Source organism: Hyperolius riggenbachi, chromosome 12 (genome assembly GCF_040937935.1).
Source record: "Hyperolius riggenbachi isolate aHypRig1 chromosome 12, aHypRig1.pri, whole genome shotgun sequence".
NCBI lineage: Eukaryota > Metazoa > Chordata > Amphibia > Anura > Hyperoliidae > Hyperolius > Hyperolius riggenbachi.
In genome coordinates, this window is record NC_090657.1 from 95685347 (window position 1) to 95700880 (window position 15534).

Below are 15534 nucleotides of genomic sequence, written 5' to 3' on the forward strand. Positions count from 1 at the left end.
ATTTTGAATACTTTTCAATGAATAGTATTTTTATTAAGTTTAATGTTAATATAGCATTCAAAAACATTTGTATGTAATATTTATCATTATAGAAAAAGAAAATAACCTATGCTGCCTGTGGCAACTAATCATCTTTTTACATTACTCACATCTGCACCAAAATGACTACTGGACATTGATCGGCTGCCTGGTCCAACAGCTAAAAATGCCGTTGCCTTCGACTTTCTACATAGAAATTAGAATCCGCCATTTGCTAAATTATTTTCTATATCTAAAATGGTACATATTTATAACAGGCTTCTGTTATATTTATATTTCTAGAATTTACCTAATGATACCATTTTATTTCATACTTAAAATATGAAGAAGCTTAAGGTCTTCCTTCATGTAGAAATAGTGCCAGAACAACCCTAAATAAAGTTATTTTATATTAAAAAAATTAAACTGTAACTAAATTTATATTATATAACTATTTAAAGCCCTCAAGTAGGATCAATACTTTTGTATTTACATTTATATCATTATAAACAAAGATATTGGCACAATAATAAATATGATATTTTACATTCTAAAGGTTGATAAATTAAGTACAATATGCAAAAACAGCAATTTGGACAAAAGAATAATAAATATATGTGGTAGATGTGGCCTATCTATAGCATGTGACCACTTAATTGTAGGAAAGTGACACATTATAGTATGAATTGTTCAAAGCCCACAAGCAGATCATAAGACCCAGATCAATAATGGAGAGGCAGTAACTAACTTACATTTTAAAGGTAAAATGTATACTTTTTTCCTTCAATATATTTCTATTGGTTACTATCATATGTTTCTGTTTAATTTATATTCAGGAGCTTAGGAAACATTTTTTTTTGGGGGGGGGGGGGGGGCGTGTAAGGGGCATAGGGGGACTATATTGACTCACAGGTTTTACAAGTAATAATGAGTTTTGTTTTGCTGTTTTAGTAAACAAGCCTCTTATATTGCACTACCCAAGTTCCAGGACTTTGTAACTAAATCCTATTTCAATTTACATTTATCTTATCTTTACAACACTACAGAGAAAGAAGAAGCTTTACTACTTTACATAATTTGCCAGTCAAACCAGTAAATGGATCTTAAAATGTGAATCTTTAATCTAAACAACTCCTGCTTTATGCAATAACAATAAAACATTCTAATGGTATGGTTTTCATCTTAATATTATGTCTAAAAACAATATGATGAAAAGTCTATATTTGCCGCCTAGCAGAGCAGTAAAACTTGCACTGTTCTCTGAATTGAAAGTAAACTTTTTTTGCACAGGGAATACTTTCAATGTTCTTTTATGTAGCTAAGAGCAGGGAATGCTTTCAAAGGTGTTTTATGTACTGAAAAGTAGGTACTATAGTTACAGCCTTAAAACGGGATTAAACTCCCTGAACTAAAATTTTTACTTTTTTTGTAAATGCTTCTGGAAACCAGTTGTCTAGTTCAGATTGGCACGGAGGTCAAATGGGGATCCATCCCAACATTCTTCATGTAAAACTTAAAGTAAAGATATAGTTATTTTTTATGTGTTCTAATGATTTGTGTTAATACTTTGTTTTGTAAATAAACAGTAAAGGAAATAGCAATACTATCTGGATTGCTATGCATCAGGGGTTTACTTATAAGAAAGCACAGCCATTCCTTCATAACCGAAAGCACCCTTTCTAATACTCATGTAAACTGGAGGTGAAGCACCATTGTATTTTTGTGTATAGGGCTAGGGTATCAGTCCGGTGTGAGTGACCTCACAATCTGTGTAATCTGATCTGAAAGCCAAACATTGAAAACTGAAGTTGAGAATTTAGTCTCTTCAGTATGTGATTATGTAAAACATATAGGCCATTATGCAATTCACTTTTTCTCCTGAGTTTTCTCCTAGGTGATATTTTCACACCTGCTCATAAAATACCTTTTAACCTGCCTGGCGTTCTATTAAGATCGCCAGGCAGGCTGCGGGAGGGTTTTTTTTTAATAAAAAAAAAACTATTTCATGCAGCCAACTGAAAGTTGGCTGCATGAAAGCCCACTAGAGGGCGCTCCGGAGGCGTTCTTCCGATCGCCTCCGGCGCCCAGAATAAACAAGGAAGGCCGCAATGAGCGGCCTTCCTTGTTTTGCTTACATCGTCGCCATAGCGACGAGCGGAGTGACGTCATCGACGTCAGCCGACGTCCTGACGTCAGCCGCCTCCGATCCAGCCCTTAGCGCTGGCCGGAACTTTTTGTTCCGGCTACGCTGGGCTCAGGCGGCTGGGGGGACCCTCTTTCGCCGCTGCTCGCGGCGGATCGCCGCAGAGCGGCGGCGATCAGGCAGCACACGCGGCTGGCAAAGTGCCGGCTGCGTGTGCTGCTTTTTATTTGAGCCAAATCGGCCCAGCAGGGCCTGAGCGGCAGGCTCCGGCGGTACTGGACGAGCTGAGCTCGTCCAGACCGCCCAGCAGGTTTTAAATCACCAGCCAGCAAGAACATTTTCAAAACTATTTTGATAGTTCTTTCTGACCAACTTTTAGGTACTTTTTCAATTGTAAAATGCTTGAAAGTTATTTTAAAGAGAATATGAAAATTATTTCCTAGGTGAAAACTCTGGAGAAACAGCTAATTGCATATGGGACATGGGCCCATATGCAATTCACTTTTTCACCTGAGTTTTCTCCTAGGAGATAATTTTTCATCTTTCAATTAAAATAACTTTCCAGCATTTTTCAACTAAAAAGGTACCAAAAAGTACATGAAAAAGTACTATCAAAATTTTGAGCATTTTCTTGCTTTCTGATGGCTCATAATGCATTTTATTAACAAATTTAAAAATATCATCCAGGAGAAAACTCAGGAGAAAAAATGATTGCATATGGGCCATTATATTTTTCGTCTACATGAAGAAGGAGATATAAATATAATTGTAATGACCTTTGTACAAATGCTGTAAACATTATACAATTCAGTTAAGTATTACATTTAGATATACATTTTCTTTACATGTGTGGGTTCTCCTTCCTACATTCAGAACTGAGGGGCATTTTCCCCACTTACTAACGTGTAACTTAAGCAGGATCTGTGTTTGAATTTTTGGACAACATACAAAACGGTTATAAACTATGTAATGGTGTCTATCTGTGTCTTATTTTGGAAAATATTGACACAAGCTCTATCACTCTATCATGACGGTGATTTTGTTCTTCATGTCTCTACAGTGGCTATTCTAAGTAAACCTGCATGTGGTTGGTGACCGGATAATTGGCTTAATTATTAGACTCTCCACAGGATAACATGAAGAATGCAGGAGAACCATAAAGTTCAGATCAAAGCTAAGCTATGGATGACACATAAAGAGAAAGGGACATGAGGATAAATGGGATAAATTGCAGCCAAACAACAACAAAAAAGGTGTTGTGGTTGTGACTTTCCCATTTTTTTCTACCCAAAGATACCAACATTGTACAAATATAGTTGATGTTCCATATAACTGTGAGTAAGCACATGTGAATGAAATATGTAATGCATGATTTGCGTCCTGAAAAGAATTATTGCTTCAGTACAAATGATAAGAATTTAACATGTTGCTGTACAGTGGATTTTACAAATCCTTAATACAGCAAATGGGTTATAAGGCAAATTTCAACACAAAATTAGCTCTTTCACAACAAGACATGCAATAGCATTTGAAACAAGGTGATTAAGATGAAATGTAAGGCAGTTAATATTCCGATGTTGAAACTTCTATTTACATAATTACTATATTATATTTTTGCAATAAATATTTCAATTTCTTTGCAGTTTTATATATTTAGGATAATTTCAAATTGTAGGTATTTAAAGCGCAGTGATAAATTTGGAATTTAGCAATAAAACTATTGCGTAATACAAATTTTATGGATAGGCTCCAGGCCTATTGATAGGTTAGGCTATTTATTCATCTGCTTAATACTCATAATTACAAATGCAAAAATGCATCATAGGCATTATTTACAATATAACTTGGATTTTCTTTTAGTGACTATAACCCTTTCACTCTTCATATTTCAGCTGAAATTGACTGGACTACATTGATGAGTTCTACTAAGGTTAACAGGACTTTAAAAAGGTAAAATTCCCTGTCAGCATAAGCGGAGTCAGTTGAAAGTACCGTACATTTATGCAGTAAAATGGTATCTAAAAAAATACATAATATAATAAAATAGTTGAAATATGGCTATAGTAATAACAAAAGAAGTAAATGACAAATGCATCATACCTATAGCTCACACTTCCTCTTATCTTAACAACACATAAATTTGTATGCGCAGTTACATTTAAAATATTTTTTAGATGCAATCATAACATCATACACAAGTAAAACGGTGGCATGAAAGGCTGAAACCTCTGCCACAGAGACTGAAACATGCTAATGCTAACCTAAACAGAGCTTGCGCATATGGTTGCAAAAGTATTTAAATGCATGACAAAATACTCAAACTGACAATATGTCAAATGCCTTAAATTTTAAACTCTATGTACATGTATATAATATATTCATTATTTAAAAAAACATGAACTATTTTGGTATTGGGATAATTTAAAAACAGCAGCAAAACATGATAGAGTAGACTCTATATTCTACATTAGTTCTTGTTTTTTAAGCTAGTGGGGGTAATCTTTCTCCTTGTTATATAATGCATTGTTACTACACTGTGCGCAAATAAACACCTCTGTAACACATTTTTTGGGACATTTAGTACAATATCGTTGAAATTGTATTTGCTATTTTTATATCTTAGATACTATTTTTGATATAGGATAGTATCATGGTCCTGTATTTCAAGGATTTCATTTAATTTTCAAAGGGTAGGTATACCCAAAGCTGATATTTCATTAGTTGGTTGGTTTCTTACATCTCTCAAGGACTCCAGTGCTGAGATCTCTTTGCTTGAGTTCCCACATTGATACAACTGCCTCAGCTATTATGAGGATGGATTAAGAACCTTGCTAGATTTTAATATTATATTAAGTAGAATGCAACAGATGAGATGGGGACTCTTCAAAGTAGGTAGAAACACACTAACTAAATCCAGCAACAGAAATGGGCTACTGCATATAAGATCTTACCAGCAGAGTTCTAAAATGACAGATGATAAGGGCTAATTTAGCCCACCAAATACCAACTATAAGTGAAATATCACTTTTTATTCATTCTGAATTTAGAAAAAAAAACTCTTGCAAGCACAAGATTATTTCTATTATGGTAACAGACAATTCGAAGCAAATGTATACTCAAATATAATTTGTCTGGTAATGCTAATAACATGCACAAGATGCCCATAGTTTTATGTGATGATCTATGTAATGAGACTAAATGCTGGTATACAATGGCTTAATTTTATATTGGTCAATAGCACTTTAACAATAAAGTGCTTCCCTGATCAAATTACCTACTGTTTAGTTTCCTATTCTAATTCAATTCTACATTTCATTCCAAAAATGATTTATCAACTGCAATGGCCAAGTAGTAAAAGACACTTCCTGGTAAATTGGCACAGTTTTAAAATCACAAAGATATAGTGTTACGCAATAAATAAAATATTATTCCCAGTGTCAAGTTGCAGTTCTTTCCAATATATAGTCTTTTACCAAGTCTTCGTATATATAATTCTAGGAATGTTTAAAAAGTTTTTGATAGAAAGTTATGAAAATACCTTTCTCTAGATTAAAAGATACTGCAACGTTTTAATGATTCTCACTCTTCCAGCTTCAGGAATAAACAAGACATCAAAGAATGTGAGAATAGAGGTATTTGTACGATTGTAGACCTAGGATAATTATCCAAGGTTACTTTCATACACCAAAGAAAACCACCCTTTCTCCTCTTGGAAAGTTGTTTGGTTAAGCTCAGGTTCCAGAAAACTGGTCAAACATGCAAGATGTTTGAGGTCAGAGATCCAAACACACCCTTGGTAGTGGGCTAAAAAAAAGTCAAGAAGTCACCAATATTTTCCAAATATTAAGATCTCTCACAGCATGGTCCCACAGTGCTTTCCAGAGAAAGTTGTGAAGCTTGACGGAGAAGCGGGCCTGTTGATGGGTCAACCATTGATGAAGTTGGAAATAACTTATACCAGCCGATTACCATGCTTGACAAATCCAACTCTTCCAAAAGTATTCTTGCCACTCCCATGAAATGCTTTCGTTCCATCCTTCCGTAGTTTCCCCAAACCATCACCTTGAAGACATACATAGCCAAGGTTAATAATTCAGTCATTCAAAATGAATTAGACTTCCTATTAAGATAGGAAATTTGTGGTACATTTATTCTCTTATTTTATATGTGTACCATTTTATGTTGTGTTACACAATGACAATCAAGTGCTTAGATCTTGAAAAAAAATTTGCCTATTATCTACCAACTATTTTCACAAATGGGTGAACATACATGTGTTTGTGCATCTGGTTATGGCTTCACACATTGAAATGATCCAGGTGTGTTCACTGTGTGTGCTGAGGCATTTGGGCATGCACCTTACACCTCTCATTCTGGGCAAAAATGAAATCGCATGTTCGTGTCATTTGGCATATATAGGCCTATTTTAGATTGCACTCTGAAACTGTCCAGTGATGTATTAGTCAGTCCTTACCTATGCCCATAATTTGCTTGATTGATATTTATTATGACCCACTTCGATGACCAACATTATTGTTAATTTTGTTGTCTTGTTTTCTGACCCTTGCATGCCTGACTACCAGTCCTGCTGCTGACTGCTGTTGTTGAATTCACTACAGCCAAATCTTTTTGCACCTCTACGTATCTCTCCATCAGCAACCGGAGAGATATGTAGAGGCTGCACTTCTTTTGCACAGACTGGCCTCAACTGGCTGAAGTTACAGGACCCGGTACCGAAGAGAGAGAAGACTGAGGATGGTGGCGTGAGAGCAATCTGTGCGGATGGGGCTGGAGGAAGCCCTAGGTATGTATAAAACTTTTGTTTTATCTTAGCTATGGTTTCCTTTAAGACTTTTGAATCAATTTTGGTCTTGTGAACATTGTGAACAGCATCAGCTATGATGAACCCTATTAAAGAATTAACTCTATTAAACTCAAAAGTATAAAAACAGCCACTACCATCTCCAAAATAAACTACCTAATAGGCATTTGATGAAGACACAATTTCATCTCCAGCTACCATGATCTAGGACACAGAATTCCTACAACAAAAGGAAAAGAGGTGGGCCTAAGATTCATGGATGATAGTTTTGCCACAACATTTCAGAATGGTTCTTGCATACAATTACCAGACAGCCAACACTATTGATATGTGTTCTGCAAGTTTCATTTCGATTTTATCCACAGAGAGAAAATCAATCCCCTTGCCAGACTGGTTTTACTATTCAATTTCCAGCCTATTCTAAGAGGTGTCAGCACTAACTTAGCAGTATAGCAATATATCTGAAAGGACAAATAGCATGGCACACATGGTTACGTTAGATAGATGACATGCAACTGTGTGGTCAAGCCAGATGGCCTATAAGTGGTATTCCGTGTAAATATGTAAAAAGCTAAAGGCCAACTCCATCCAAAATACACATCTTTTACTTTCATTGGGTACCAGAGAGCTGATTTACCTAATGGGCTTGATTTACTAAAGTATATCCAGTGACCTATGAGTAATACTGCAATTTCAGACTGGATCTTTAAAGGGGCAGTTTAGTGAAAATTATTATTTTCCATTAATCATATATCAGTTATATAATAAGGAGAGCATACGTTTCTCCATAGACCTTGTGTTAAAAAAAAGTAGATGATAACACTATTTCTGCTTTTTAGGGCTGGTTCAGACGGACGCTTGCGGAGCGTTTACCGCAAGCGTTCGGACCGTCGCGGTAAACGCTCCCATTCAAGTGAATGAGAGCGTTTACACCAAGCTTTTGCGCGCTTTTACCCGAACGCGGCGTTCGGGTCCCGATTTTCGCGAGCGTTCGGGCTGCCCCTGGAAGCAACATGTAGCTTCCAGGGAGCGGCCAACCGCGACGGCTAATGTTCCCCTACGGGAAAAAAAAACCGCAACAGCATCACGACGCGACCGAAGGCTACTGAAAGCCTGACCGCTCAGCCGCCGCAACGCCCCCAGACGCGACGCTACGCAGACGTCCGTCTGAACCAGCCCTAAGACAGCTGAGGTGCATCATTAGCATACTAAGCGACGGACTTCACTGATAGTAGCAGACATTCCAGCGGATTTATAACGGCTGGCTCACTCACTACAGATAGTGTTGCTGTTCTAACATGTAACTAGCTAAGTAAATAAATAAAACAGACTGCTAATTAGTTACTTACTTAGCAGCCTGTTTGTTTATTTACTTAGCTAGTTCCAACTTTGATGAGAAAAAAGCAATTTGTAAACATGTCTACATTATATGTTATGTATAAGATGTAAATTCAGATGGCTAAGATTGACATCTGTGCATAACAGTAATTTGTAACTTATTTTATCAAGGGGGTGGTATGGGCGCTCCTCAAATTGTCACAATGTCCACTCCTTAAATTTTATATATATTGTCTCCACACTGTTGGATGGATCGCTATACAGTGGGGATAGCAATTCCCCTCTTTCTAATGTTCCACGTGATGTCTGTACAGCGCTCACTCCCCACAGTCATATACCCACAGGTTGATCACACACAGTTCCACATAATGCCGCTTTGTCCAATTAGTAAAGATTAAAAGTTACACTCACATTTGATAAAATAGTATGCGCATATCATAAAATTCCCTTGGACGTCCTCACCGCCGCTCAGTAAGCGTCTTCCTGTCTGCCGCTTAAAGCCACGCCCTACCGGTTTCGTCAGAATGACTCATCAGGGGCTAACTTTTAATCTTTTATGATGGAATAAAAACGTTATTACGCTATGTGAGTTATATATCAGCTCTGCAGGTATCACAATAGCATCCAACGGAAAGCTCCAAAACTGACACCAAAAGCGCTGATTGCTGGTCCCTGTGAGGTCAGCAAAATATCTGGTGAGCGGTTAGGGGTATCTGTTGGTCTGGTGGCAGTTGTAGGCACGGTCACAAGGTGTGGAGTTTGTTGCCACTGTATGGAGGTGTACTCACTTTGCACTACATAGAGTTTGGAAGCACTGTGGACCATAACAGATTTATGCTATGTACATTGGCCTTCTCTTCTCTTTGAGGAACAAGTGCAACTGAAGCGGAGATGCCAGTATGAGGAGGGCAGATATGGAGTTGGATGAAAAGCGTATTTAGCTGATCTGTGGTAAATCAGCCCCTACACATTGGTGAGAGCATATTTTTGCAAGAGATTGGACAAAGCGGCATTATGTGGAACTGTGTGTGATCAACCTGTGGGTATATGACTGTGGGGAGTGAGCGCTGTACAGACATCACGTGGAAAATTTGTAACTTATGTTACAGCACAATAAAGCTTACTTTTGAAAGTAAAAAGAAACAGCCTGGTCATCGGAAACTATGGGGGAGTGAGTAAGCGAGAGCCCAAGCTACGGGCTGGTAGAGCCAGGGTATGAAGTGAGGCTTTACAGTGTCCCAACCACTGCTGGGCACTGGATCTGGTGACGAGAAGAGATGCGGCCTCACCGTGGGGAGATCTGCCAGGTCCGGCCGCTGTAGAGGTGAGATGCGGGTACAGCTAAGTGGGATATATATATATATATATATATATATATATATATATATATATATATATATATCTCTATCTACCTATCTATCTATCTATCTATCTATCTATCTATCTCTATATATATATATATATATATATATATATATATATATATATATATATATATATATATATATATATATATATATATATATATATATATATATATATATATATATATAGCTAGCAATGGGCAGCGCTCACAGGCTGCAAGTGAAGTGAAAGCTCCAGCCCCTTGGGGCTAAATACACACCTTGAATACAAATCAGATGCAAATTATGTGCTAACACTAATCTAAATTCTAAAATTTGAATGCAAGCTGACACCCCTGGAGGCAGCTAGCCTGAAGCATACTTAAGTTTTGTACAGCAGAAGGAATGTATGGAATATATATATGGAGAATGCTGGTGGCTTGTTTGTTGGGGCTTGTTTGTGCACTATGCCCGGTGCAGAACCCCCACCACTGTGATGTCCCTCCTGGCATGGCAGACCTGCAGGGGCATTACTGCTGCCCTATATACAGCTGCTGCACACCTCACCTACATTACCAGGCAGCACACACTCCATTGCTGGGGATACCTGTAGCTTACTATTATGACTTGTGTGCCCATGCTCTAAACTTTTGGTGCCGATGCTCTAAACTGAATCACTTAAGGAACTCTTATTGACTTGAAGAAGCAGGCTGAGACCCATGAAACGCATTTATAAATCGTGCTTGAATAAACCTTTGACATAAGTCTTCTTTTTTTGTCAGGATTATGTTACTATATATATATATATATATATATATATATATATATATATATATATATATATATATATATATATATATTATTTTTTTACACTACGGATATCCTGATACATTTAATCTTGGGCCCCTCCACCTCTTGATATTGATTGATCATGTTTGGTGATTGGTGAAAACCTATTTTGTACAAGTTTACCCCGAGCTCATTGAGCTCTTCTGCAACAGAAGATTAAAATGTTACCAAAATGCCATTGCAGCTGATTTTGATTGGTCCACTTTCAATCTGCCAATTTATTGACCATCCGTATTGCCTACAACCCCCTTCCTGTCACTAAAACCTACTTAAATCTGTCTGTGATTAGAAAATATTAAAAACAGTTTTCAGTAATATAATGTTCTTGTGATTTGTATTATCTGCTTGTTGTTGGTAAAATCAACATATACTTGATAAATTCTACATGTCATTGGTGATATCTGCACATTGTTGGTATTTTCTACCTGTCTTTAGTAATATCCACATTACATTGTGTTTTATTTCATAAGTAAAAGGGGTGTGGTATGAGGGGTGGGGCCTGTTAAGAGGTGAATTTTAGGGTACCAGAGCTTATATGCCTATGGGCTCCTGAGCTGTAAACCCGGTCGTGAACCCAAGATAAGACAAGACAAATAACATTTACACATAAGAGATGGATTCCGGGACTTGAAATAAATGGCACTTTATTTAACCTCTTGAGGACCAGTGGTTTATACCCCTCTAAATTGGCCCTTACTGCGATCCATACACTACACTACCCATACATAGGCATCAGCCTATGTATGGGATTGCATTGTGAGCCGTTGGGAGGGCCAGTTGAGTGACAGGGCTGTCAGCTCAGATCCCGGGTGGCAGGCTGGTAACCAATCCCCGCTTTGTTTATGTGCAGGGAATGCGCGCGCAAGCATTCCCTGCTAATCCCGCCAACCGCACTTTGCTGCTAATCGGCGTTAGGCAGTCTCCCAGCAGCCACGCTCCCACCGCCAATCGGCGTTAGGTGGTCGGGAGCTGGTTAAACACGATAAGTTACAACAGATTAAAAAACACCAGTGTCAACATCTTTTTCACATATTTCCACGCCTCCTCAGGACACACAGGAATTTATATTGTGATTTTCTCCTATCGGGCTCAAAGCGACAGAGCTACAGCCACTAGGGTGCGCCCTATAGGCAGTAGCAGTGTTATGTTGGGAATACACCATACGTTTTTTCAACAGATAGATGGTTCAATAGATAATTTCAGACATGTCCGGTCTCATTTTCAATCGTTTTTCTGATTGATTTCTCACAGAAGTGAATGGAAATTGATAAGAAAAGATAAGAAAATTGATCGGAAAAATCGATCGGAAAATCTATAAAAAAACTGATCGAAAATAAGATCGAACAGTAAATCGACTGAAAAATCTCATATTGTATTCCCAGCATAACGGAGTCTAGCCCAAGGTAAGAAAAGCTAATTGTTAACCCTGTAACTAGCTGACAATCTTTAATGAATCCAGACCAGATTTTCAGTTCAATTTTGATGTCCCAACTGAACATACTTGAAGATCTCTGGAGATTTTTTCTTACTAAATCAGGCTTTTGTTAATAAGTAATAAATGCATATGAAGTCACATCAGGTACACTAGATAGTACACACATTTTAAAAAAGAAAAAAAGGTAGATGGAATCTTTATATTTTTCCGAAAACAAGATAAAAGAATAGGAATTGCTTTTTTCTCACCTGTAATACTTTCCCTTGAGGACTTTCTGAGAAGAGGAGGACTTGATTGTACAGCGGATCTAAGGATTTCCGTGCGACTTTTGTTTTCTTCTTCGCAATGCATGTTCCATTCTCTAGCAGATAAACCTTTATATAGGCAGCTGAAAGATAAGAAAAGCAAGCAATGTTAAAAGAGTAATCCATTCGGATGGATAAACAGATTGCATTAAAAACAACAAACGGAAAATGCTTACAAAATACTGAAAGCGACTCCGAGACTTTAAAAAAAAGTTCTATTTTCTTTGTAATGAGTAAACAAAATTTGTATTCATGCGGTATTGTAGACTGATTAAATGTCTGAGTAAATTTCTTTCAACCAACCTTATCTGTTGAAAGGGAGGCTGAAGTGAGAGCTATATGGAGGTTGCCATGTTTATTTCCTTTTAAATAATACTAATTGCTTGGCAGTCCTGCTGATCTCTGGCTGCAGTACTTTCTGAATCACACACCTGAAACAAGTATACAGCTAATTATGTCATCTTTTTCAGAGACATTTGATCACCATGCTTGTTCAGGGACAGGGTCTATGGCTAATGTATTAGAAACAGAGAATCAGCAGGACTGCCAGGCAATTGGTATTGTTCAACATGAAATAAATATGGCAGGCCTCTCCTCCACACGAGCAAGTAATACCCGTAGCCTATCACTTCTGGACATTTGGTGACATGTGCAAAACATACATTTCTGTTCTTGTAAGCCAGGAGCACATGCAGGATCATTTGTTAATTTCACAGAGCCATATAATCTAACTTGGAGACTATTTTAGCCTTCATCAGTGCAACAATCGATGGCGCTGCAGTCAAAAGAGTTCCTTGCGTCCGCCTCCTGGGCACTAACATCTCCAATGCCCTGAGCTGAAGGGCCAACACTGCCTCCATCCACCCAGAGGGAAGCCCAGCAGAGACTATTCTTCCTTCGCTGACTGAAGAAGAAGTTCGCAATGGCCAAGGAGCTTCTGTCAAACTCTCTCCTCTCTCCCCCCTCCCCCCCAGCACCTGCTCCCCTCCTCGTGGTTGTGGCGACCGCTGGCTGCTGTTACTGAAAACTAATTCACTGCCTTCTTAATGTACCTTTTGTCATTTCCCTCCCATGGGTACAGGCAACAGCAGATACCTGAGATTTTTTTTAAGGGGGGGGGGGGTATATTTTTTCTATGCACTGCTCCTAATTTGTGTTTGTGCCAAACCCAATTCTGGGCATGACTGCTTGGCGAATAACTTATGTTCTGGTTCTGATTCTGAAGATATAGAATGGATACAGTTTTATGGGCAGGACTTGCTAAAGACTTTTTTGTGTTTCACAGATTTTTATTAGTTTTCATTTTATTTTTTAAGGGGAAAACAGTACAAGGGCAACATAATGCTGTGTAATGCAACCAACAGAATAAAAAGTGTAAACAGTGTCATTGTATACAGTTACAATTTTAGCTGTGAATAGACACTTGAATAGTTAAACTGTTGATAGCATGAACTGTCAATCAAGGTAGTTTAGTAATGGATGCAAGAGCCTAATTTAGTGTGCGGTCGTATGCAGCTTTGATAGGTAAGGTAATAACAGGGAAACACACTTAACTTTTAAAAAGGAATAAAAACAGGGGTAGCCTATGTAAGTTTAAATGTACCCCAGAGGACTGTAACCAGTTTTCTGGAGTATGCAGTCAGAGGGACAGGGGTACCAGTTCAGTTGCAAAAATACTTTTTAAACACAACCCATTTAAGTTATGAAGAACCTGAACCACCAGGATATTTTGTAGTGGACCTAAAGGAACCCAAAATCCATGCACTGCCACTGATACAGCTATGTAAAGTGCAGTTTTGTCTTCTTTGCAGGTTTTCACCTTCGCATAAACAGGAAGCAACACCCATAATGCAATAATCAGGATGTGGCCGATTATGTATATCATTCCACAATGCAATAATAACCTAGGCATACAGAATTGTACACGTAAGCATTTTATTTTTACACAGCCATACAATACAGCTAAAAACCTTTGGGTTCAGGGTGTTCTACCCTTCAATGGTGCCAGATATGACTTGGATATTACTCTAAGTGTAGTATTTTATGAGAATGGTTCTTAAAGGGGACCAATTATAGAGAAGCACAGATGCGTTTTTTTATTATTATGCTGATTCCATGGGGCTGGAAATTATTTTACACAATAAACCCTCCTATGCAGCTGGCCTGGCTCTATCAAAAAGGAGTGCTGAAAGGCTAGTGATTTAACAGGAAAGAGTGAAGCTGTGTGCACATACCTGCAGTGAGACATACTGCATATACTCAAGTATAAGTCTAGATATTTAGGTCTGATTCACTTCATAAAAGTTTAAGGGTCGACTTATACACGAGTCACAGGCAGCACTGAGTAATGTGTGTACTAATAGTGACATTCCCATTTGCAGCAACTTACCCTGTGGTAAGTAATACTTTGAGGAAAAGAAGTGCCAAGAAAACACAGGTCTGTGTCTTATTGGCTGAACTTAAGAAACAGGAGCGGTTAATGGCTGCAATACTGTATGCAGTGCAGCCATTAACTTTGTTGGGGAGAATTATACTTGAGTCAATAAAAAATTCCAGCTTAAGAGGGTTGAATATTGGAATCGACTTATACACGAGGTCGACTTGTATTCGAGTATATACAGTATTTGTTTAAAAAAAATGGAGATCCTGGGAAGTTGGCAATGTATAAGTAACCTGCATGTACATACAATAAGTAATAAAAATAAATTCCAGAATTTGTAGAGCACATTTTTCCTGTCAGACGCAAAGCCACTAGAGTGCAGTGTTAGGGGGTCTCACTCAAAAGTGATGAAAGTCAATGGGCCACTAGCAATATTTTTTCAGTTCAGTCACATTTGCATTGTCTCTGCGCTAACAAACTGAACAATTTTCTGCTTTTTTCCCTGTATACCGTTCATTCATTGTATTGTGTTTTTCAGCAATTGCAAAATCACACAAAAAACAAGCAAAAAAAAAATGATCCCAAATTCACAGGAAAATTATTTTACTTTTGGATAGCATGAAAGGATTTTTACTTTTGTCTGTGTCTATTTGGGAGAGTTCACCCCACTTGGTTATTTGACAGGAAGTTTGTTAAAGAGAAACTGTAGTGAAAATGACATAATGAACAAAAATTGCTTAATTTTCACAATATTTATTTATAGATTATTTAGTCAGTTTTTGCCCATTGCAAAATCTTCCCTCTCCCCGATTTACATTCTGAAATTTATCACTGGCAGTGACATCTTTAGTTCTGCCAGGTGATCTGTATGGAATGTTCTTTACTAAGAGTTCTATGCACA

General features: G+C 37.7%; 1 protein-coding gene across 1 annotated transcript in view; it reads right to left on the reverse strand.

Moving 5' to 3' along the window:
- Nucleotides 1-5728: 5728 nt before the first annotated feature.
- RIMS4 (regulating synaptic membrane exocytosis 4) overlaps nt 5729-15534 on the reverse strand; it is a 266686-nt gene continuing 256880 nt past the window's right edge. The window contains exons 5-6 of the mRNA XM_068264096.1: nt 12197-12336; nt 5729-6223 (exon numbers count right to left, since the gene is read on the reverse strand). Of these exons, the coding sequence (XP_068120197.1) occupies nt 6005-6223; nt 12197-12336 (359 nt within the window). The 3' untranslated portion in view covers nt 5729-6004. The remainder of the gene's footprint in view (nt 6224-12196; nt 12337-15534) is intronic.